Source organism: Bos javanicus, chromosome 1, assembly GCF_032452875.1.
Source record: "Bos javanicus breed banteng chromosome 1, ARS-OSU_banteng_1.0, whole genome shotgun sequence".
In the NCBI taxonomy this organism is placed as follows: Eukaryota; Metazoa; Chordata; class Mammalia; order Artiodactyla; family Bovidae; genus Bos; species Bos javanicus.
In genome coordinates this window covers 146,673,011-146,696,624 of record NC_083868.1, presented here as the reverse complement: position 1 = coordinate 146,696,624, position 23,614 = coordinate 146,673,011, and the positions used below count along the sequence as shown (strand labels likewise).

General features: G+C 41.9%; 1 protein-coding gene across 1 annotated transcript in view; it reads right to left on the bottom strand.

The window, feature by feature from the left end:
• Positions 1-22,656, bottom strand: part of LOC133253001 (chloride intracellular channel protein 6-like) — a 100,449-nt gene extending 77,793 nt beyond the window's left edge. Inside the window, exon 1 of the mRNA XM_061426106.1 lies at positions 22,516-22,656. Coding sequence (XP_061282090.1) covers positions 22,516-22,656 — 141 coding nt within the window. The remainder of the gene's footprint in view (positions 1-22,515) is intronic.
• Between the last annotated feature and the right edge of the window lie 958 nt (positions 22,657-23,614).

Below are 23,614 nucleotides of genomic sequence, written 5' to 3'. Positions count from 1 at the left end.
TCTCCATGCTAGCCTTACCTTCCTCAAAGGAACATAGCTTTCCCTGCCTTCTGAAGCTGAGAGTCACATACTGCTGGAAAATGCTTGCTTGAAGGTCATTTTTCAGTATCAATTTCCCCTGACAGGGTGAGCAGAGGGAAGGGCCACACAGTCACAGGGAAAACAAAACTGCTTTCCCAACGTCTGGTCCATCACGTTTTCTGTATAAGAGACCTAGTGTGCCTAGGTCTTCTTAGAAAATTCTTGGTTTTAGTGGGGGCATACAGTAAAGTTGAATACTGGACAGTGGTGACAAAATTAACATTTTCACTCAATTGCACCTAAACGGTGCAGCCAAGCAACAGCTTGAAACTCCATCCAAGAGCTGTTTTCTTACTTCTGAGAGCGTTAGTTCCACCCTTTGGGATTTCTAAAGCAAGCAGGAGGCTCCCTGCTTGCGGCCAACCCATTTCCAGATAAATGTCACCTCTTCCGGGTAAGCACAGTATGGCGATCAGCACTCTCAGACACAGTCGCACAGCCTGTTTCCTCATGGGCATTCCTGGTACAACATTGGAATGTGTTTTCAAGCTGCAGAAAGTGTAGGGAAACACATTGACCTGTCGCTGAATCTTAGGTCCTTGGGACAAAACTGGAGGTCTCACATCTTAGAATCAAGACAGTTCTTGACAGATAGAGGCCTGAAATCACACTCTTTGGTGATGCCTTACCTTCTTCGAAGGAACAGAGCTTTCCCAGTGTCTGTGTGCTGAGAGTCACACACTGCTTGAAAACACTTGTGTGCAGGTCATTTTTCAGTAGCAATTTCCCCTGATGCTGTGACTGTAGGGAAGGCATCCACACTTGAAGGGAAAGAAAACCGACATCCAAACGTCTGATCCATCATGTTTTCTCTTTAGGAGGGATCCGGTGTGCCTAGTTCCTATTGGAACATTCTTGGACAGTGCAGGACACATAGTGAGTGTCAAGTTGGATACTGGACCTTGGACGCAAAATTCGCATTTTCACTTGGTTGGTCCTAAAAAGATGTGGCCTAGAAACTGCTTGAAACTCCATCCAATAGCAGTTTTCTTACTTCTGACAAAGAGAGCTTTGTTCCATACTTTGGTATTGCTGAGGCAAGCAGGCGGCTCTCAATGGCTAGCTGCTGGCCCATTTCCAGTTGAATGTCACCTCTTCTGGTAACTGCAGTATGGCAATCAGCACTTTCAGATACACTTCTGCAGGCCTCCCTGTCCATCACCAACTCCCGGAGTTTACCCAAACTCATGTGCATTGAGTCAGTGATATCATCCAACCGTCTCATCCTCTGTCGTCCCCTTTCCTCCTGCCTTCAATCTTTCCCAGCATCAGGGTCTTTTCAAATGACTCAGCTCTTTGCATCAGGTGGCCAAAGTATTGAAGTTTCAACTTCAACATCAGTCCTTCCAATGAATACTTAGGACTGATTTCCTTTAGGATGAACTGGTTGGATCTCCTTTCTGTCCAAGGGACTCTCAAGAGTCTTGTCCAACACCACAGTTCAAAAGCATCAATTCTTTGGCGCTCAGCTTTCTTCACAATCCAACTCTCACATCCATACATGACCCTGGAAAAACCATAGCCTTGACTAGACGGACCTTTGTTGGCAAAGTAATGTCTCTGCTTTTCAATATGCTGTCTAGGTTGGTCATAACTTTTCCTCCAAGGAGTAAGCGTCTTTTAATTTAATGGCTGCAGTCACCATCTGCATTTTGGAGCCCAATAAGATAAAGTCTGCCACTGTTTCCACTGTTTCCCCATCTATTTCCCAGGAAGTGATGGGACCAGATGCCATGATCTTCATTTTCTGGATGTTGAGCTTTAAGCCAACTTTTTCACTCTCTTCTTTCACTTTCAACAAGAGGCTTTTTAGTTCCTCTTCACTTTCTGCCATAAGGGTGGTGTCATCTGCATATCTGAGGTTATTGATATTTCTCCCAGCAATCTTGATTCCAGCTTGTGCTTCTTCCAGCCCAGCATTTCTCATGATGTACTCTAAATATAAGCTAAATAAGCAGGGTAACAATATACAGCCTTGATGTACTCCTTTTCCTATCTGGAACCAGTCTGCTGTTCCATGTCCGGTTCTAGCTGTTGCTTCCTGACCTGCATACAGATTTCTCGATAAACAAGTCAGGTGGTCTGATATTTCCATCTCTTTCAGAATTTTCCACAGTTCATTGTGATCCACACAGTCAAAGGCTTTGGCATAGTCAGTAAATCAGAAATAGACGTTTTTCTGGAACTCTCTTGCTTTTCTTATGATCCAGCAGATGTTGGCAATTTGATCTGTGGTTTCTCTACCTTTTCTAAACCAGCTTGAACATCTGGAAGTTCACAGTTCACATATTGTTGAACCCTGACTTGGAGAATTTTGAGCATTACTTTGCTAGCATGTGAGATGAGTGCAATTGTGCAGTAGTTTGAACATTCTTTCGCACTGCCTTTCTTAGGGATTGGAATGAAAACTGACCTTTTCCAGTCCTGTGGCCACTGCTGAGTTTTCCAAATTTGCTGGCATATTGAGTGCAGCACTTTCACAGCATCATCTTTCAGGATTTGAAATAGCTCAACTGGAATTCCATCACCTCCACTAGCTTTGTTCGTAGTGATGCTTCCTAAGACATCACTGTAAGACTAGTGAGTGGGGGCATTCTCCATCCCCTTTCTGAGGTCTGTATCAAAAGCTTTATCTGTCCCTCTTCACTGTAATAAAACTTCAGCCACACAAGAGCCCTGAGTGGTCAAGCCTGGTCTCTGGTCCTGAAGCGAAGTCTTTTTCAGAGATCATGAATCCGACATCTTTCACCATAAGCTATCACCCTGACACTATTCCTCCCTTTATGCCTTGACACTGCTTCTAACTAAGCCTAAAGACTTTCCTCTCTCTATTCCCTGACACTGCCTCTCACTATTCCCTGAAGCCTTTCCTCTCTGTATGTCCCAACATTGCCTCTCACTACATCATGTGGCTTTCCCCCTCTCCATGCCTTGACACTGCCTGTCACTCAGTCCTGCAGGGAAAGCATCAGGGACTAGTGAGAGACATTTCAGGTCGTAGAGAGAGAAAAGGTGTCTGGGTTGAGTGAGAGGCAGTTTCACAGCAAGGAGTAGAGAAAAGGCATCAGGAACAGTGAGAAGCAGGGTATGGAATAGAGAAAGAAAAGCTGTAAGAGAATAGTGACAGTCAGCGTCAGAGCACAGAGAGGGGGCAGGCATCAGGGAACAGAGGGAGGCAGCATCCAGACATCATCAAGAGAGGAAAGGCAGCACGGAATAGTGAGAGGCAGTGCCAGGGCATGGAGAGTGGACAGGCATAGGGTGCAGTGAGAGGCAGTGTCAGGGCATGGAGAGTAGACAGGCACAGGGTGAAGTGAGAGGCAGTGTCAAGCTAATAAGAGAAGAAAGGAGTCAAGGTGAGTGAGAGGAATGTCAGTGCATAGAGGAAAAGTGACAGGGCAGAGTTAGATGTGGTGTCAGCACATAGAGAGAAGAAGCATCAAGGCAAAGGCAGTGTCAGGGCATCAAGAGAGGGAAGGCTTTAGGGTGCAGTGAGAGGCCAGTATCAGGACACAGAGGGAGGAAAGTCATCAGGGCATAGTGAGAGGCAGTGTCACAACTGCCTTGAATCAATGCATTTGAACTGTGCTGTTGGACAATACTCATGAGAGTCCCTTGGACTGCAAGGAAACCAAACCAGACATTCCTAAAGGAAATGTACCCTGAATAGTCAATGAAGTTGAAGCTCCAATACTTTGGCCACCTGATGCGAAAAGCCAACTCATTGGAAAAGACCCTGGTGTTGGAAAAGATAGAAGGCAGAAGGAGAAAGGATGGCATCACTGACTCAATGAACATGAGTTTGAGCAAGCTCCAAGAGACGGTGAAAGACAGGGAACCCTGGCATGCTGCAGTCCATGGGGTCACAAAGTCAGACACAACTGAGCAACTGAACAACAGCAATATGTCAGATAAGATTCATCCACATCTTTTTGTTGTAGGGAGTAACCCAGTTCTGACTCCATGTTAGAAAATGTTTCTTTGACTTGCTTTTATTATTATAATCATATTCACTGGTTTGCCTCAGAGAATCCTGCCCCTCTGCCAGACTATTAAAATAAAGTACCTTTTTCCACCTGTAGATGGCAGGAAGGAAGAAATGAACACCTCCCCTGCCTGAGGCTTGCCATTCTAGGAGATGTTTGTAAGATAAATGGCCTTTTAAACTTTGCCTCCTCACCTCCCCACTATCTCTGATCTATAAAAGAACCTGGCATCCAGACTCCATTAACAGCGTTGTTTTGAGGCACTAGCCTGTCATCTTCATGGTCTGCCATCTCCCCTATTAAAGTCTTTTGCTTGCCTCAACACCTCACCTCTGAATTCACTGGCCTATGGTGTGGTGAGCAGAGTGAGCTTGGACTCCGTAATAATTTGGCTTAGCCAGCCAGGAGCCTTGCTGCTGCAACTGCCAGGACCATTTTTTGTCCTCAGGTTCTTTCCTTCAAGATTCCCTGAAGTGGCCCGGCTGCCCCCAGTGCTTGGCAGTTGAGACAGGGAACTGACAAAATTGTAGAGTTGACTAACTGAATTTCATAAGTCTACTCAATTCGATAGCTGGTTCAGCCAGTTCACTTGCTTTGTGTATCATTTTGTGTTAAGAGCCGACAGGCTTGATTTAGGAGGGTAAGTCGCTCTGGTGTGCACACTGGGAATATTTTTCCCCCTCAATCTGAGCCTTTCCTTTATAGGACTAGCCAATTTGGTTGGATAGCCTTTTGGAGAGGGGAGGTGTTATTGGACTCTACCCTGAGCGGGTTCACTGGGGCTCAGTCCTCGTGGAGCAAGCTTACCTTAGTTGGAATTAGCTCATTTGTAGGGTAAATTTATTTACCTGATTTGGGAACTAGTCCAGTTGGAACCGGTTCATTTGGGAGCTAGTTTTTCAGGAGTGGGTAACCTAGTTGGAATTACTTCATTTGTTTTCAAGGGTAAATTTACCCTATCTGGGAATTGGTTCATCTGGGTGCATCGATGCTGGAATCTGCGCCGTTGTTGTTGGAATTTGCATCTATTGTGTTTGGTATTATACAGCTTACAAAAGTGGGAGATATTTCATCTATCCTGAAGGAAAGATCTTTGGGGTGCACATTAGATGTGTTAAGATCAGAAGAACAACGGCCCCTGAATGACTCACCATTAAGCAATCTGGCACTTAAGGAGCGCGTTACAAAACACTAATAAGCATTCTGGGGCTGGGGTGGCGGGAGGGCTCCCTTGGACTTGAGGCATCCAATTCTAATTTCCCCTACAGGAGCCCCAGGTAATTTTGACAGTGGAGAACATGTTGATTGACTGTCTGTAGATACTACTGTCCTTTGTAAAATAAACACCCAAATAACCTTTTTACCCAGAACAGCTTGACATCAGGGTGCAATGGTGGCCTTTTTGACCTTGTACAAGCTGGGGAGCTTTGGCTCCCATCTGGAGAGCTATAGCTCCAATTTTGAGTATTCTTCCTGTGAAGAGAAACTCCCTTTGTAAGGCACTTTGAAGAAAGGTCACCAGTCTAATGGGATTGGGAACCCACGGTAATGTGACTTTCTGACTGGTTAGGTTTTGATTTATTCTGATTACTAAGGGCACATATCTGGTACTGCTTCCTCTATGGTTTTCTCCTTGTTTCCTTCTCCTCATACTCTGTGCAAACAGACCAGTGGCTATGGAAGTAACTGAGGAACTTTAGCCAGGTTTAACCTCTGGTGTGTTACAATGGCCTCTCCTCTCACTGGGCCCCAGTGGGTGAGGATCTCTCCTTTTGATTCCTTTCTGAGGACCAGGCCAGTGCATTACAGGGACCATTCCTCAGTCTTTCCTATTTTTCCTGTTACATTAGCCTCTTTCTTGTGGGAGCCTGGATGTTGCCCCTGGGCCCTCCAGAGAGACTTTCTCCCTTAGGCTAGAGGAGGAAGAAGATTTCCAATGTGGATGGATGGATGTGTCAGTCCTTATTGGAGAGGCCACCCAATTCTTTTGGGAAAGGAGGGAAAAACAAAACTGTCATTGGTCTACAAATGTAGTCTTTACAGGACCAGAAGGATCTTTCCAAAAATCTTTTCACCTCTCTCAAAACCTTCCCTGTTCAACTTGTGAAGCTTGTAAATACTAAACAGAGGGGAAATAAAATCATCCTAGGAGGAACTTGCCTGTATCTTTGAGATGCATATATCCTCTCTGGTCTTCCTTGGAACCTTATTTCTGCTGTCTTTTTGAAGTGCAAATGTTAGAGTTGCTGTACCTGACTCAGAACTGAAATCTTTAAGAACTGAGGCCTCACAATTTGTGGGATATATATATATATATATATATATATATATATATATATATATTTAAATAACATTGGCACGCTTGATGTAAAAGGAGCTCTATTTAACTGGCTTGCTGCTGCTGAGTCACTTCAGTCGTGTCCGACTCTGTGTGACCCCATAGACGGCAGCCCACCAGGCTCCCCCGCCCCTGGGATTCTCCAGGCAAGAACACTGGAGTGGGTTGCCATTTCCTTCTCCAATGCATGAAAGTGAAAAGTGAAAGTGAAGTCGCTCAGTCGTGTCCAACCCTCAGTGACCCCATAGACTGCAGCCTTCCAGGCTCCTCCATCCATGGGATTCTCAAGGCAAGAGTACTGGAGTGGGGTGCCACTGCCAGTTATATAACTGGCTTAAATAACAAAAATAAGTGCTTACAAACCAAACAATATTAAATATAAGAAAAACTAAGTTAAATGAGTGCCAGGTTCATGTGAACTGGGAGATATTTAATATTAACTTAGTACCTTGTATTAGAGAACAAGATGGCAGGGGAGTAGGTGGACATGGAGTACATCTCTCTCCATGGATACATCAGGAATACACCTTCAGACACAGAAGTGCATGCAGAACACCAGCTGAGAGCGGACAGGAGGACCTGACCAGTGGAAAGTAATATATAGAACCACGCAAAATTTGGTAGGATGAAGGAACTAGGGGGAAAAACAGGAGTATTAGTAGGACTGGACCTACCCTTGGCGGGTGGGGGAACTGAAGCAGGGGTCCAATCCCCACAGCGGGGCAATTGTCTGAGTCAGAGGAGAAACATTTAAGACTGAGAGTGAAACAGCTGATCTGTGGCAACCTAAGTGGAATGAGAATCAGACAGTCCTTGCCACAGTCATACATATGCCGGTCAGGAATGCGGGTCTCCTGGAAGGGGCAGTGGCTGGGAGCTGGAGTTTAGGGATTGTAGAGCAATCCCAGTGTGAGGGCTGCTGTTGACTGTGGAGAGACAGATCGAGGGGAGATGAAGGAGGAGACTGTGGGGGGAATGCCTGTGGAGGAAAGCCAGGCAGCCATGGAAGCAAGGCAATACTGCTGAGTCATGCGTAAGGGGTGGAGCCATCACCATAGCCTCTTTCTCTCCACACATCAGCGTTGGCAGCTGAACAATAGAGAGGCTGGTCCATCAAACACCTGACGCACTGAACTACAGAGTAGGACCCCACCCAGGGTGCTCCTTTAAGTGCCTGATATGCTGATCTACAGAGTAGGACCCCAGTCAGGGGGGCACCTTTATGTGCCTGACGCACTAAACAACAGAGAAGGACCCCAGGCAAAGGATCCCTCTAAGTGCCTGAATGGGTGGAGCTACGGAGAAAGATTGGCCAAAGAGGCCTTCTAATGGCCAGCTACAAGAGGCTTGAAAAGACTCTGATAGGATCATAACTCTTGCCATGGAGGCAATTTGCGTCCCTGAAAACTTGGGGCCTCAGGGTTCCTGCAAGCCAAGCAGCTGCACCACCTTCATGCTCAATTCTCACTGGGGCAGAGCTGCCACAGGCATAAAAAAGAAAAAAATGTCTTGTGTTTATGCAAACAGTGTCACTTCCATCCTGTCCGACTCTTTGCTACCCCGTAGACTGTGACCTGCCAGGCTTCTTTGTCAGAGGGGTTCTCCAGGCAAGCGTACTAGAGTGTATTGGCCAGTACTGGTTGCCATACCCTTCTAGAGCACTATATTTCCTGCTGCCCTAGCCGCCAACCACCCCCCCCCCCCGCCCCCGAGTACCTGGTGCTGCCAGAATCCCTGCAACCCAAGCAGCTGCACCACTTCCACACCTGGCCCTCACAGGGGCAAACCTAAGCCCTCCAGGGCAACCTCAGGAGCTAAACCCTAGCAGATGACCACAACTGAAACCCAGGAGCAGTGTGGCTAAGGAAGAAGACCCAAAACCTTCCCACCAGCTGTACAAGCTGCAGGTTAAATCCACACAATCAGCTAAGCAGACTCTATCTATGGAGTATATAAAAGGCCATTGAGAGCTCCCACAAAAGAAAATGCACTAGTTTTGATAGCTGTGGACATTGGAGGCAAGAACACACAGGAGTAGGACCAGATTAGAATCTGAGCTGTCCCCACAGCAGGTCCAGAGATCAGTACAGTGTTGGAGAGCATCCTAGAGAGGTAAGTGGACTGTGATTCCCAGCGCGGGAAAGGACTCTGACAGCAGAGACTCAAGAAAACATTTCTTTTTTTTTTTTTGACTTGTTCTATAGATTTGAGCATTTTCTTTTTCTGTTTCCTCAGTGACATTTTTTATTGTTCTCATAAACCTCTGCCTCTACAATGGACTTCTGCCGTTCTGTGGCATTTTCTTTTTTTATTTTCTTTTCTCTTTTTTTAATTTTTTAAACCTATTATTATTTTTTCTACATTTATTCCTTTGTTTGCTTTTCCTAGTGTTCTTTTCCCCTTGCAGTTAATCTCTAATGTATGTAAGTCATCTTTATCTACCTCTATTTAACTTTGCATATCTATTATTTCTTTTCTTTCTCTCCTTTCCACTCAACATATTTGTTAGTCTTATTTTCATTGCTTTATTCCCTAATTGACATCTTGCTTTTGTTTTGTTTTCCAGTTTGTGATTCAATTAGTTTTGTTCTGGTAGGTATAATATTTGATTTCCTTCGTTCACCAGGTCAATCTACTGTACTTAATTTTTGTTGGACTGTCTTGATTTTGCTATGGGTGTATATGTATATGTGTATATTCAGTCACACTTTCTATTGTTGTTATAAACCTCTGCCTCTACATTGGGCCTTTGCAGTTTTGTGGAGTTTTCCTCTCCCCACCGCCCTGCCCGCCCCCACCCACACAGACACTTTTTTCCTTCTTCTTCCATTTTCTCTTTTCTCTCTTTTTTTAATTTTAATTTTTAATTTTTTAAACCTATTATATTTTTTTCTACATTTATTCCTTCATTTGCCTTTCCTACTGTTCTTTTCCCATTGCAGTTAATCTTTATATAAATCTTCTACATTTACCTCTATTTAACTTTGCATATCTATCCTTTCTTCCTTTTTTTTCTTTCCTTTACTCTCAGCATATTTGTTAGTTTTGTTTTCATTGCTTTATTCCCCACTTGGCATTTTGCTTTAGTTTTGTTTTCCAGTTTGTGCTTAAGTTAGTTTTGTTCTTAACTGATAAATATAATTTTTTATTTCCTTTGTTCCCCAGATCAATCTACTGTACTTTACTATTGTTGGACTGTTTTCACTTTACTCATGGGGGTATATGTATATGTGTATATTTTATTATTTTAATTATTATTTGCCTGATTTTGTAACTGCCATTTGTCTGGGTTTCATCTTTGGTTTCTTATTTTTGGATATTTGTTTTACTCTCCCTTAATGCCATGATAAATCACTTGTGTAATCTTTGTTCCTGACCAGAGATCAAACCCTGAGCCTTTGGAGTGGGAGCACTGACTTCAAGACCCTAGACTACCAGAGAACTAACCCTAGGGAGTGTCAAATAGTGAGAACTCATACAAAGGAAACCACTTGAATACAAGACCCGGCATCACTCAACCACCAATAGCATCCCACGCAGGACACCTCATCTAAACAACAAACAAAACAAAAATACAAACCTAATCATCAGCAGTCAGGAGTATCACCTCACTCAGCCTTGCCCATCAGAGGAAAAACAAACAGACAAACAAAAACTCAGAACAAATCTCATCCTATACAAAGCCCACACAAACCACTGGACCAACCTTAGGAGGGCAGAAATGAAAAGGAAGAAAGAATTCAACCTTCTTCAAGGAAAGAATTCAACTTTCCTTGAAGCCTGGGAAAAGGAGACCTCAAACACAATAACTTTAAAAAAAAAGAAAAGGCAGTGAAATACTGCACAAATGAAGGAACAAACTAGAAACATAGAAATCCAAATAAATGATGAGGAAATAGGAAAATTACTTTAAGAGAATTCAGAATAATGATAGTAAAGATGATCAAAAACCTTGAAAACAAAATGAAGAAAATGCAAGAATCCATTAACAAAGAACTAGAAGAGTTAAAGAATAAGTATACAGAGACAAACAACACAATAACTGAAATTAAAAACACTCTGCTGCTAAGTCGCTTCAATTGTGTCCAACTCTGTGCGACCCCAGAGACAGCAGCCCACCAGGTTCTGCTGTCCCTGGGATTCTCCAGGCAAGAACATTGGAGTGGGTTGCCATTTCCTTCTCCAAAAAAACACTCTAGAGGAAATCAATAGCAGAGTATCTGAAGCAGAAGAACGAATCCATGAGCTAGAAGATGAAATGCTGGAAATAACTTTTGAAAAACAGGATAAAGTAAAAAGAATGAAAAGAGCTGAGGACAGTCTCAGAGATCTCTGGGACCATTTCAAACACACCAACATTTGAATTCTAGGGGTCCTGGTGGCTGAGAGGTTAAAGTGTTCGCCTGCAATGCAGGAAACCCAGGTTCAATTCCTGGGAGGGGATGATCCCCTGGAGAAGGAAATGGCAACCCACTCCAGTATTCTTGTCTGGAGAATCCCATGGAGGGAGGAGCCTGGTAGGCTACAGTCCATGGGGTTGCAAAGAGTCAGACAACTGAGCTACTTCACTTCACCTCAGAAGAAGAGAAAGCAAAAGTGTATGAAAAAATTCTTGAAGAGATTATAGTTGAAAATTTCCCCAACATGGAAAAAGAAATAGCCAATCAAGTCCAAGAAGCACAAAGAGTCCCATACAGGATAAACCCAAGGATAAACAGGCTAAGACACATATTAATCAAACCAACAAAGACTGACAAAGACTAAACACAAAGAAAGAAAATTAAAAGCAGCAAGGGAGAAGCAGCAAGTAAAATACAAGGGAAACCCCATATGCTTAACAGATCTTTCAGCAGAAACTCTGCAGGCCAGAAGGGAATGGAAGAATATATTTAAAGTACTGAAAAGGAAAAATCTACAACCAAGATTACTGTACCCAGTAAGGCTCTCTCTCAAAATTGATGGAGAAATAAAAAGCTTTTCAGACAAGCAAAAGCTAACAAAATTCAGTACCACCAAACCAGCTTTACAACAAATGTTCAGTTCATTTCAGTCACTCAGTTGTGTCCGACTCTTTGCAACCCCATGAATCACAGCACGCCAGGCCTCCCTGTCCATCACCAACTCCTGGAGTTCACTCAGACTCATGTCCATCGAGTCAGTGATGCCATCCAGCCATCTCATCCTCTGTCGTCCCCTTCTCCTCCTGCCCCCAATGCCTCCCAGCATCAGAGTCTTTTCCAATGAGTCAACTCTTCGCATGAGGTGGCCAAAGTACTGGAGTTTCAGTTTTAGCATCATTCCTTCCAAAGAAATCCCAGGGCTGATCTCCTTCAGAATGGACTGGTTGGATCTCCTTGCAGTCCAAGGGACTCTCAAGAGTCTTCTCCAACACCACAGTTCAAAAGCATTAATTCTTTGGCTCTCAGCTTTCTTCACAGTCCAACTCTCACATCCATACATGACCACAGGAAAAACCATAGCCTTGACTAGACGGATCTTTGTTGGCAAAGTAATGTCTCTGCTTTTGAATATGCTATCTAGGTTGGTCATAACTTTTCTTCCAAAGAGTAAGCGTCTTTTAATTTAATGGCTGCAGTCACCATCTGCAGTGATTTTGGAGCCCCAAAAAATAAAGTCAGCCACTGTTTCCCCATCTATTTCCCATGAAGTGATGGGACCAGATGCCATCATCTTCGTTTTCTGAATGTTGAGTTTTAAGCCAACTTTTTCACTCTCCTCTTTCACCTTCATTAAGAAGCTTTTTTTTTCCTTTTTTTAAATTTAATTTAATTTTATTTTTTAGTTTTATTTTATTTTTAAACTTTACAATATTGTATTGGTTTTGCCAAATATCGAAATGAATCTGCCACAGGTATACATGTGTTCCCCATCATGAACCCTCCTCCCTCCTCCCTCCCCATACCATCCCTCTGGGTTGTCCCAATGCACCAGCCCCAAGCATCCAGTATCGTGCATCGAACCTGGACTGGCGACTCATTTCATACATGTTTCAATGCCATTCTCCCAAATCTTCCCACCCTCTCCCTCTCCCAGAGTCCATAAAACTGTTCTATACATCAGTGTCTCTTTTGCTGTCTCGTACACAGGGTTATTGTTACCATCTTTCTAAATTCCATATCTATGCGTTAGTATACTGTATTGGTGTTTTTCTTTCTGGCTTACTTCACTCTGTATAATAGGCTCCAGTTTCATCCACCTCATTAGAACTGATTCAAATGTATTCCTTTTAATGGCTGAGTAATACTCCATTGTGTATATGTACCATAGCTTTCTTATCCATTCATCTGCTGATGGACATCTAGGTTGCTTCCATGTCCTGGCTATTATAAACAGTGCTGCGATGAACATTGGGGTACACATGTCTCTTTCCCTTCTGGTTTCCTCAGTGTGTATGCCCAGCAGTGGGACTGCTGGATCATAAGGCAGTTCTATTTCCAGTTTTTTAAGGAATCTCCACGCTGTTCTCCATAGTGGTTGTACTAGTTTGCATTCCCACCAACAGTGTAAGAGGGTGCTCTTTTCTCCACACCCTCTCCAGCATTTATTCCTTGTAGACTTTTATCAAGACAGTATGGTACTGGCACAAAGACAAAAATATAGATCAATGGAACAAAATAGAAAGCCCATAGATAAGAGGCTTTTTAGTTCCTCTTCACTTTCTGCCGTAAGAGTAGTGTCATCTGCATATCTGAGGTTATTGATATTTCTCCTGGCAATCTTGATTCCAGCTTGTGCTTCTTCCAGTCCAGCGTTTCTCATGATGTACTCTGCATAGAAGTTAAATAAGCAGGGTGACAATATACAGCCTTGACGTACTCCTTTTCCTATTTGGAACCAGTCTGTTATTCCATGCCCTGTTCTAACTGTTGCTTCCTGACCTGCATACAAATTTCTCAAGAGGCAGGTCAGATGGTCTGGTGTTCCCATCTCTTTCAGGATTTCCCACAGTTTATTGTGATCCACACAGTCAAAGGCTTTGGCATAGTCAATAAAGCAGAAATAGATGTTTTTCTGAACTCTCTAGCTTTTTCCATGATCCAGCAGATGTTGGCAATTTGATCTCTGGTTCCTCTGCCTTTTCTAAAACCAGCTTGAACATTGGGAAGTTCATGGTTCATGTATTGCTGAAGCCTGGCTTGGAGAATTTTGAGCATTACTTTACTAGCATGTGAGATGAGTGCAATTGTGCTGTAGTTTGAGCATTCTTTAGCATTGCCTTTCTTTGGGATTGGAATGAAAACTGACCTTTTCCAGTCCTGTGGCCACTGCTGAGTTTTCCAAATTTGCTGGCATACTGAGTGCAGCACTTTCACAGCATCATCTTTCAGGATTTGAAATAGCTCAACTGGAATTCCATCACCTCCACTAGCTTTGTTCATAGTGATGCTTTCTAAGGCCCACTTGACTTAACATTCCAAGATGTCTGGCTCTAGGTGAGTGATCACACCATCGTAATTATCTGGGTCGTAAAGATCTTTTTTGTACAGTTGTTCTGTGTATTCTTGCCACCTCTTCTTAATATCTTCTGCTCCTGTTAGGTCCATACCATTTCTGTCCTTTATCAAGCTCATCTTTGCATGAAATGTTCCCTTGGTATCTCTAATTTTCCTGAAGAGATCTCTAGTCTTTCCCATTCTGTTGTTTTCCTATATTTCTTTGCATTGATCACTCAGGAAGACTTTCTTATCTCTTCTTAAATGGACCTATATAATCAAGAAATACAACAGAAGAAAAAAGATCTACAAACTCAACCCCAAACAATTATAAAATGGCAATAAGAACATATATATCAATAATTACTTTAAATGTAAATGGATTTAATGCTCCAACCAAAAGACAGAGACTGGCTGAATGGATAAAAAAAACAAGACCTACATATATGCTGTCTACAAGAAACCCACTTCAGATCTCAAGACACATACAGACTGAAAGTGAGAGGATAGAAAAATATATTCCATGCAAATGGGAAGCAAAAGAAAGCTGTAGTAGCAATCTTCATATCAGACAAAATAGACCTTAAAATAAAGGTGACTACAAGAGATAAGGAAGGACACTACATAATGATCAAGGAATCCATCCAAGAGGAAGACATAACAATCGTAAACATCTATGCACCCAACATAGGGGCACCTCAATATATAAGAGAAACACTAACAGACATAAAAGGAGAAATGGACAGTAACATAATAACAGTAGGAGACTTTAATACCTCACTCACACCAATGGACAGATCATCAAAATAGAAAATTAATAAGGAAACACAAGTCTTAAATGATACATTAGATGAGATGGATCTCATGGATACCTTTGGGACATTCCATCCAAATGCAGAAGGATACACCTTCTTCTCAAGTGCACATGAAACATTCTCCAGGATGTAGACCACGTCCTGGGTCACAAATCAAACCTCAATAAATTTAAGAAAATTGAAATCATATCAAGCATCTTCTCCAACTACAATGCTGTGAGACTAGATACCAATTACAAGAAAAAAAAAGTAAGAAACACAAACACATGGAGATTAAACAACATGTTTCTAAGTAACCAACAGGTTACTGAAGAAATCAAAAGGGAAATTTAAAAATTTCTAGAAACAAATGACAATGGAAACATGACAACTCAAAACCTATGGGATGCACCAAAAGCAGTTCTAAGAGGGAAGTTTATAGCAATACAATCCTACCTGAAGAAACAAGAAAAACATCAAATAGACAACCTAACTTTACACCTAAAGCAACTGGAAAAAGAAGAAGAAGAAGAAAAAAAGAAACTAGTAGAAGGAAAGAAATCATAAAGATCTGAACAGAAATAAATGAAAAAGAAATGAAAGAAACAATAGTAAAGATAAATAAAACTAAAAGCTGGTTCTTTGGGAAGATAAACAAAATTGACAAACTCTTAGCCAGACTCATCAAAAAAAAAAAAAAAAGAGAGAGAGAGAAGAATCAAATCAACAAAATTAGAAATGAAAAAGGAGCGGTTACAACAGACAATGCAGAAATACAAAGGATTATAAGAAACTATTATGAACAGTTATATGGCAATAAAATAGATAACCTTGAAGAAATGGAAAGATTCTTAGGAAAGTTCAATCTTCCAAGACTAAACCAGGAAGAAATTATGAACAACCCAATTACAAGCACTGAAATTGAAGCTATGATCAAAAATCTCCCCAAAAGCAAAAGCCCAAGACCAGATGGCTTCACAGGAGAATTCTATTGAACATTTAGAGAAGAGCTAATGCCTGTCCGAAAACTCTTTCAAAAAACTGCAGAGGAAGGAACACTTCCAAACTCATTCTACGAGGCCACCATCACCCTGATACCAAATCCAGACAAAGACAACACAAAAAAGAAAACTATTGGCTAATATCACTGATGAACATAGATGCAAAAATCCTCAACAAAATTTTAACAAGCAGAATTAAGCAACACATCAAAAAGCTCATACACCATAATCAAGTTGGGTTTATTCCAGGGATGCAAGGATTCTTCAATATATGCAAATCAATCAATGTGATACACCATATTAACAAACTGAAAGGTTAAAACCAAATGATCATCTCAATAGATGCAGAAAAAGCCTTGACAAAATCCAACACCTATTTATGATTAAAATTCTTTTAAAAATGGGCATAGAAGGAGACTACCTCAACATAGTAAAGGCCATATATAAGCCTACAGCAAGCATTATTCTCAATGGTGAAAAACTGAAAGCACTCCCCCAAAGATCAGGAACAAGACAAAGGTATCCATTTTTGTCACTATTATTCAACATAGTTCTGGAAGTCCTAGCTGCAGCAATCAGAGAAGAAAAAGAAATAAAAGGAATCCAGATCAGAAAAGAAGTAAAGCCCTCACTGTTTCCAGATGACATGACACTGTACATAGAAAACCCTAGAGATACTATCAGAAAAATACTAGAGCTAATCAGTGAATTTAGCAAAGTTGCAGGATACAAAATCAATACACATAAATCACTTGCATTTCTATATACTAACAATGAAAAATCAGAAAGAGCAATTAAGGAATCAATCCCATTTACTTTTGAAACAAAAAGAATTAAAAATCTAGGAATAAACTTATGTAAGGAAACAAAAGAACTGTACACAGAAAATTATAAGACACTAATGAAAGAAATCAAAGATGACATAAACAGATGGAAAGATATTCCATTTTCCTGGGTAGGAAAAATCAATATTGTGAAAATGACTATACTACCAAATGCAATCTACAGATTTAATGCAATCCCTATCAAATTACCAGTGGCATTTTTCAAAGAACTAGAACAAAAAATTTCACAATTCATACGGAAACACAAAAGACCCCCAATAGCCAAAGCAGTCTTGAGAAAGAAGAACGGAGCTGGAGGAATCAACCTTCCTGACTTCAGATTATACTACAAAGCTACAGTCATTGAGACAGTACCATGGTACTGGCACAAAAACAGAAATATAGACAAATGAAACAAGATAAAAAGCCCAGAAATAAACCCATGCACCTATGGGTACCTTATTCTTGACAAAGGAGGCAAGAATATACAATGAGGCAAAGTTAGCCTCTACAATAAATGGTGCTGGGAAAACTGGGTAGCTATATGTAAAAGAATGAAATTAGAACACTTCCAACAACATACACAAAGATAAACTCAAAATGGATTAAAGACCTAAGTGTAAGACCAGAAACTATAAAACTCTTAGAGAAAAACATAGGCAGAACACTAGATGACATAAATCAAAGCAAGATCCTCTATTACCCACCTCCTAGAGTAATGGAAATAAAAACAAAAGTAAACAAGTGGAACCTGATTAAACTTAAAAGCTTTTGCACAGCAAAGAAGACTATAAGCAAGGTGAAAAGACAACCATCAGAATGGGAGAAAATAATAGCAAATGAAACAACTGACAAAGGATTTATCTCTGAAATATACAAGCAGCTCATACAACTCAATACCAGAAAAACAAACAACCCAATAAAAAAGTGGGGAAAAGACATAAACAGACATTTCTCCAAAGAAGACATATAGATGGCTAACAAACACATGAAAAGATGCTCAACATTGCTCATTATTAGAGAAATACAAATCAAAACTACAATGAGATATCACCCCACACCAGTCAGAATAAAGTGAAGTGAAGTCACTCAGTGTGTCCAACTCTTTTTGACCCCATGGACCTTAGTATAACCATGAGGGGATATATTTGTAGGAGAACAATGAGCTTTGTCTACATATTCAGTTCAGTTCTTTTCAGTCGCTCAGTTGTACTTGACTCTTTGCGACCCCATGGACTGCAGCACTCCAAGCCTCCCTGTCCATCACCAACTCCCAGAGTTTACCCAAACTCATGTGCATTGAGTCGATGATGCCATCCAACCAACTCATCCTCTGTTTTCCCCTTCTCCTGCCTTCAATCTTTCCCAGCATCAGGGTCTTTACAAATGAGCCAACTCTTCACATCAGGTGGCCAAAGTATTGGAGTTTCAACTTCAACATCAGTCCTTCCAATGAACACTCGGGACTGATTTCCTTTACGATGGACTGGTTGGACCTCCTTGTTGTCCAAGGGACTCTAAAGAGTCTTCTCCAACACCACAGTTCAAAAGCATCAATTCTTCGATGCTCAGCTTTCTTCATAGTCCAACTCTCACATCCATACATGACCACTGGGAAAACCATAGCCTTGACTAGACGGACCTTTATTGGCAAAGTATAATGTCTCTGCTTTTTAATATGCTGTCTAGGTTGGTCATAACTTTTCTTCCAAGGAGTAAGTGTCTTCTTATTTCATGGCTGTAATCACCATCTGAAGTGATTTTGGGGCCCCCCACCCCCTCCAAATAAAGTCTGCCCCTGTTTCCACTGTTTCCCCATCTATTTGCCATGAAGTGATGGGACCGGATGTCATTATCTTCGTTTTCTGAATGTTGAGCTTTAAGCCAACTTTTTCACTCTCCACTTTCTCTTTCATCAAGAGGCTTTTGAGTTCCTCTTCACTTTCTGCCATAAGGGTGGTGTCATCTGCATATCTGAGGTTATTGATATTTCTCCAGGCAATTTTGATTCCAGCTTGTGCTTCTTCCAGTCCAGCATTTCTCATGATGTACTCTGCATAGAAGTTAAATAAGCAGAGTGACAATATACAGCCTTGACATACTCCTTTTCCTATTCGAAACCAGTCTGTTGTTCCATTCCCAATTCTAACTGTTGCTTCCTGACCTGCATATAGGTTTCTCAAGAGGCAGGTCAGGTGGTCTGGTATTCCCATGTCTTTCAGAATTTTCCACAGTTTATTGTGATCCACAGAGTCAAAGGCTTTGGCATAGTCAATAAAGCAGAAATAGATGTTTTTCTGGAACTCTCTTGCTTTATCGATGATCCAGCATATACCATACATGTCTACATGTACCATAATGATAAATAATTCTTATTTAATTTAATTTCAGTTCAGTCGCTCAGTCGTGTCCGACTCTTTGAGACCCCATGAATCACAGCACGCCAGGCCTCCCTGTCCATCACCATCTCCGGAGTTCACTCAGATTCAGGTCCATCGAGTCAGTGATGCCATCTAACCATCTCATTCTCTGTTGTCCCCTTCTCCTCCTGCCCCCAATCCCTCCCAGCATCAGAGTCTTTTCCAATGAGTCAACTCTTCACATGAGGTGGCCAAAGTACTGGAGTTTCAGCTTTAGCATCATTCCTTCCAAAGAAATCCCAGGGCTGATCTCCTTCAGAATGGACTGGTTGGATCTCCTTGCAGTCCAAGGGACTCTCAAGAGTCTTCTCCAATACCACAGTTCAAAAGCATCAATTCTTTGGCTCTCAGCTTTCTTCACAGTCCAACTCTCACATCCATACATGACCACAGGAAAAACCATAGCCTTGACTAGACGGACCTTTGTTGGCAAAGTAATGTCTCTGCTTTTGAATATGCTATCTAGGTTGGTCATAACTTTCCTTCCAAGGAGTAAGGGTCTTTTAATTTCATTTACCAAAGTAAAAAAGATTTTAAAAACAAATGTAAATCACTTAAAGGCAAAGAAATTCTTAATCTGTTATCAAAAGCTGCATTCTAAGAAAACTTTGTTCTCTTAACTTAGAGAATAGACTAAATTCCAGACTGGTACCAGTTTACCAGATAACAAACAAAAAAAATTTATTTATTGGTTAACCTTAGAAAAGTCTTTTCCATAAATCTTGAAGTAGCATTATTATTGAAAGACATCAGAGTGAAACCATAGAAAGCATGTTTAACATCTGATTAAATTGCAATTGACAAAATAACCTGATCATTGTGGTAACACTTTAACATGATAACTAGAATTATCACTGACAGCATTTCACCAGGACATATTAGATTTTCATGAATTTCACATAATTTCTAGGATATCCATATTAGTAACATCAACCATACAATATAACCTGAAAAGATTTATCACTCCTTCTAACAATGTTTCCCATGTAATTTAACATGTCAGATGAACTCAGGTTGTTTAATATTTCTCTTTGGGATGTCTCAGGGGCCCTCTGTAGCATCCCAAAGTTAGCTAGAAGTCAGTTACTTAGGAAGGTTTATTGATAAATTGTCAAAAGTGTTTGCAACAGTCAGGTAGGATCACAGTGAAACAATCCACTTAGCCAAAGTTAACAAAAGATTTCAAAGGTCAACATAGAACAGATCACTTCAGAAAGAAAAAAAAAAAAACCTTAAAGTCCATTAGCAAAGGCAGTTCAACATCTCAAGAAAACTTGTATTAGGCACAAAACTCTTTACTGGGGGTCCACTTTGCATAAAACATCCTTATCCCATAGTGTACCCATTCCTTTGCTTCTCCCATCCTGAAACTGCCACCTGTAAGTCAGAACTACTTCTTCTTCCCTTCATAAAATGCAATTTTATTCTTCATATCTTCTGTAATAATAAGACATACATCCTATTTTCCTTAAGCAACAAAGAACTGACCTTTATATTAGCATTCTATAATTGGTGAATATAAGTACCAGTGATAATATCTTAAAAAAAAAAAAAAAGCTTTCTTGTAGAGAACATCTCGGGATGGCACCAGTCACTATTCATGAATAGTCAAAAATCTCTTTCGTTTCTGGAGTTTAGTTTAGTAAGCAGAAGGTCCTATCAAGTAGTGAATGTTTCAGAACCTTATTTTATTTGGAAACAACCTAGCTATTCAGTAAACTTTCATCACTTAGTTTAGCACTATGATAGAAATTCAGGTAACAAAAATCTGGAGAGACTATTGTAAGTTCAGTTCAGTCGCTCAGTCATGTCCAACTCTTTGCAACCCCATGTACTGCAGCACACCAGGCTTCCCTGTCATCACTAACTCCCAGAGTTTGCTCAGACTCATGTCCATCAAGTCGGTGATGCCATCCAACCATCTCATCCTCTGTCATCCCCTTCTCCTTCTGCCTTCAATCGAGACTATTATAGACAGACATTTCTAAAGTATAATTATTTTTAATAGTTTATCTAAAAGCTCATATCACATTTACATTTTAGGAGTTTTTTTTTCCCTTGAGGTACTTTCCTTGTTGACAAACTTGCAACAGATATAAAAATACAGCAATATTTAACTTATAGTAAACCTAGACACAATGAAAATTTTATGCTTAATGTTAATGACTCTTAGATATGTCTATATTAGAGTAGCAAACAAACATGAATACTAGATATTTAATATTGACTATTTCCCAGTTCACGTGAATCTGAAATTCATTTAGGTTAATTTTTTCTTGTATTTAGAACTATTTGATTTGTTAAGTTCTTCCTTTTCTTTAGGTCAATTAATTAAGAATTCACTTAAAATTCATCAATATTATCAAAAAACAGAAGATACACAATGAGACACACATAAATCCAGACAGAGATCTCCTAGTTTTCTGCCAAGATTTAAAATATCTCTTTGACCCACTCCCCCCCGCCCTTTTTTTTTTGGTTTGAATTTCTCATTTGCCCAAGGCTGAGGTCTCAGGCAAAGTAGGCAGTGTTTTTCAAGGCCATGGAAAGGGCTAACTTCAAGCTTGCCCCTAGGCAGGCCTTTTTAACAAGCTGCTGCTGCTGCTAAGTCGTGTCAGTAGTGTCCGACTCTGTGCGACCCCATAGACGGCAGCCCACCAGGCTCCACCATCCCTGGGATTCTCCAGGCAAGAACACTGGAGTGGGTTGCCATTTCCTTCTCCAATGCATACAAGTGAAGAGTGAAAGTGAAGTCGCTCAGTCATGTCTGACTCTTCTCGACCCCATGGACTGCAACCTACCAGGCTCCTCCGTCCGTGGGTTTTTCCAGACAAGAATACTGGAGTCGGGTGCCATTGACTTCGCTGTTTAACAAGGTAGTTGTTTTTAATTCAGTTCCGTTCAGTCGCTCAGTCATGTCTGACTCTTTGCGACCCCATGAATTGCAGCACGCCAGGCCACCCTGTCCATCACCAACTCCCGGAATTCACTCAAACTCATGTCCATCGAGTCAGTGATGCCATCCAGCCATCTCATCCTCCGTCGTCCCCTTCTCCTGCCCTCAATCCCTCCCAGCATCAGAGTCTTTTCCAATGTGTCAACTCTTCGCATGAGGTGGCCAAAGTACTGGAGTTTCAGCTTTAGCATCAGTCGTCCAAAGAACACCCAGGACTGATCTCCTTTAGAATGGACTGGCTGGATCTCCTTGCTGTCCAAGGGACTCTCAAGAGTCTTCTCCAACACCACAGTTCAAAAATATCAATTCTTCGGTGCTCAGCCCTCTTAAAAAAGAACCAGCTTTACAGTTTCCAGGAAAAAAGAATTTTATTTTAACCAGTTTTCTCTGGTTCTACAGAATATCATGGTCATCCTGTGTCAAGTCATCTTTCCTTTCTGTAGTCATAGTTTTATCCCTAAATTATAGACCAAATAGTGTTCAAATTGACTTGGATATCAGGGCAGATCAGCTAATAATAAAAAAGCTTGAATTGTCTCCGTAGGGTGGCTTTGCTCGATATTGGCTTTGTTTCACCTGGCCAAAGTAGGGAGGCCTGTGAGCCTCTCCAGGAAGTGGCCTGCACACCTCTCTCCGAAGTGGGCATAGGAGCAGAGCGAACCTGGCCTGTGTCACGGGCAGAGCGCACCTGGGGAGCGCTTGTGCGCCTCCTCCCAGCTCCTAGCCAGTGGGTCCCAGGCGAGCTCTCAGGGGTCTCCATTGTGGCTGGGAACACCCATTTCATGAGCTCCTGGGTCCCCATCGATCAGCATCCAGTGAGCAGAGTGGAAGGGGGCGTACCACAGGTAAGGGAGCTGGGGCTCAGTGGCGCAAGGTGGAACAGGGGACCACGTATTACGCCCTCTCTCTTGGCACAGTCTCAGAACCCCCTAACCTGGCGGTCACAGAAAGGCCTCGCCTTTGGGGTAAAGGCTTTGAGGACTTTTCTGAACCTTTACCCCTTTGCATAAAGCTCAGTCCCACTCGGTTTTCCCAAGCAGCCTGGTGCCCCCAGTGAGGTCCTCAGAAAGTCCACGAGATTTATCCTGCCTGGTGATTTCACCTGCTGGGACCCCACAACCCCCACTCTGGCCGGCCGGCCCAGCCCCGCTGCCTGCACTTTTGCAGCCCAGCGGGCCCTTGACCACCTGCTGGGATGGGAAAGGTTAGGGTCTTGGAATTGCACCCTAGAAATTTAGTAGGGTACATGGATTTAAAAACCTGGTGGCCGCCCAGGCAGAAAAGAAGGGGGGAGGGCACCTTGCTGCCCTTTCATGGTGGAATCCGTGGCTGTCCTGCTGAGAGGGGCCTTTCCATGGGGACCCTGTGCAATGAGTTTGGTGTCTTGGAACTGAATAATTAGACAAAAATTTTAAATTATTGTGGTGGTTTGTTGGGGGCCAGAGTGAGGTACTCCGCCCATGGCAAAGGTCATGAGGAAGGAGGCTCGACATACGCAAAGGCGGGATCGAACCTCAGGAGTCCCCCTGGAACTCCTCGAGCATCTACCCCCATTACCAGAGCCTGCCTACTTTACTACTTTGTGCTCACCTACACCTCTGACTTTACGGGGGGCTGTCCCCCACCACCTCTTTTGGAGAAGGAGTTAACTTAGAGCTCCAGTTTATAATAATTCCTGGGCGTGATAAGAGTGTTTTAACCTACAAACTCCTCTGAAGGTTCTCTGGCCTGCCTGACAGGCTTGTCCGGCCACATGTGAT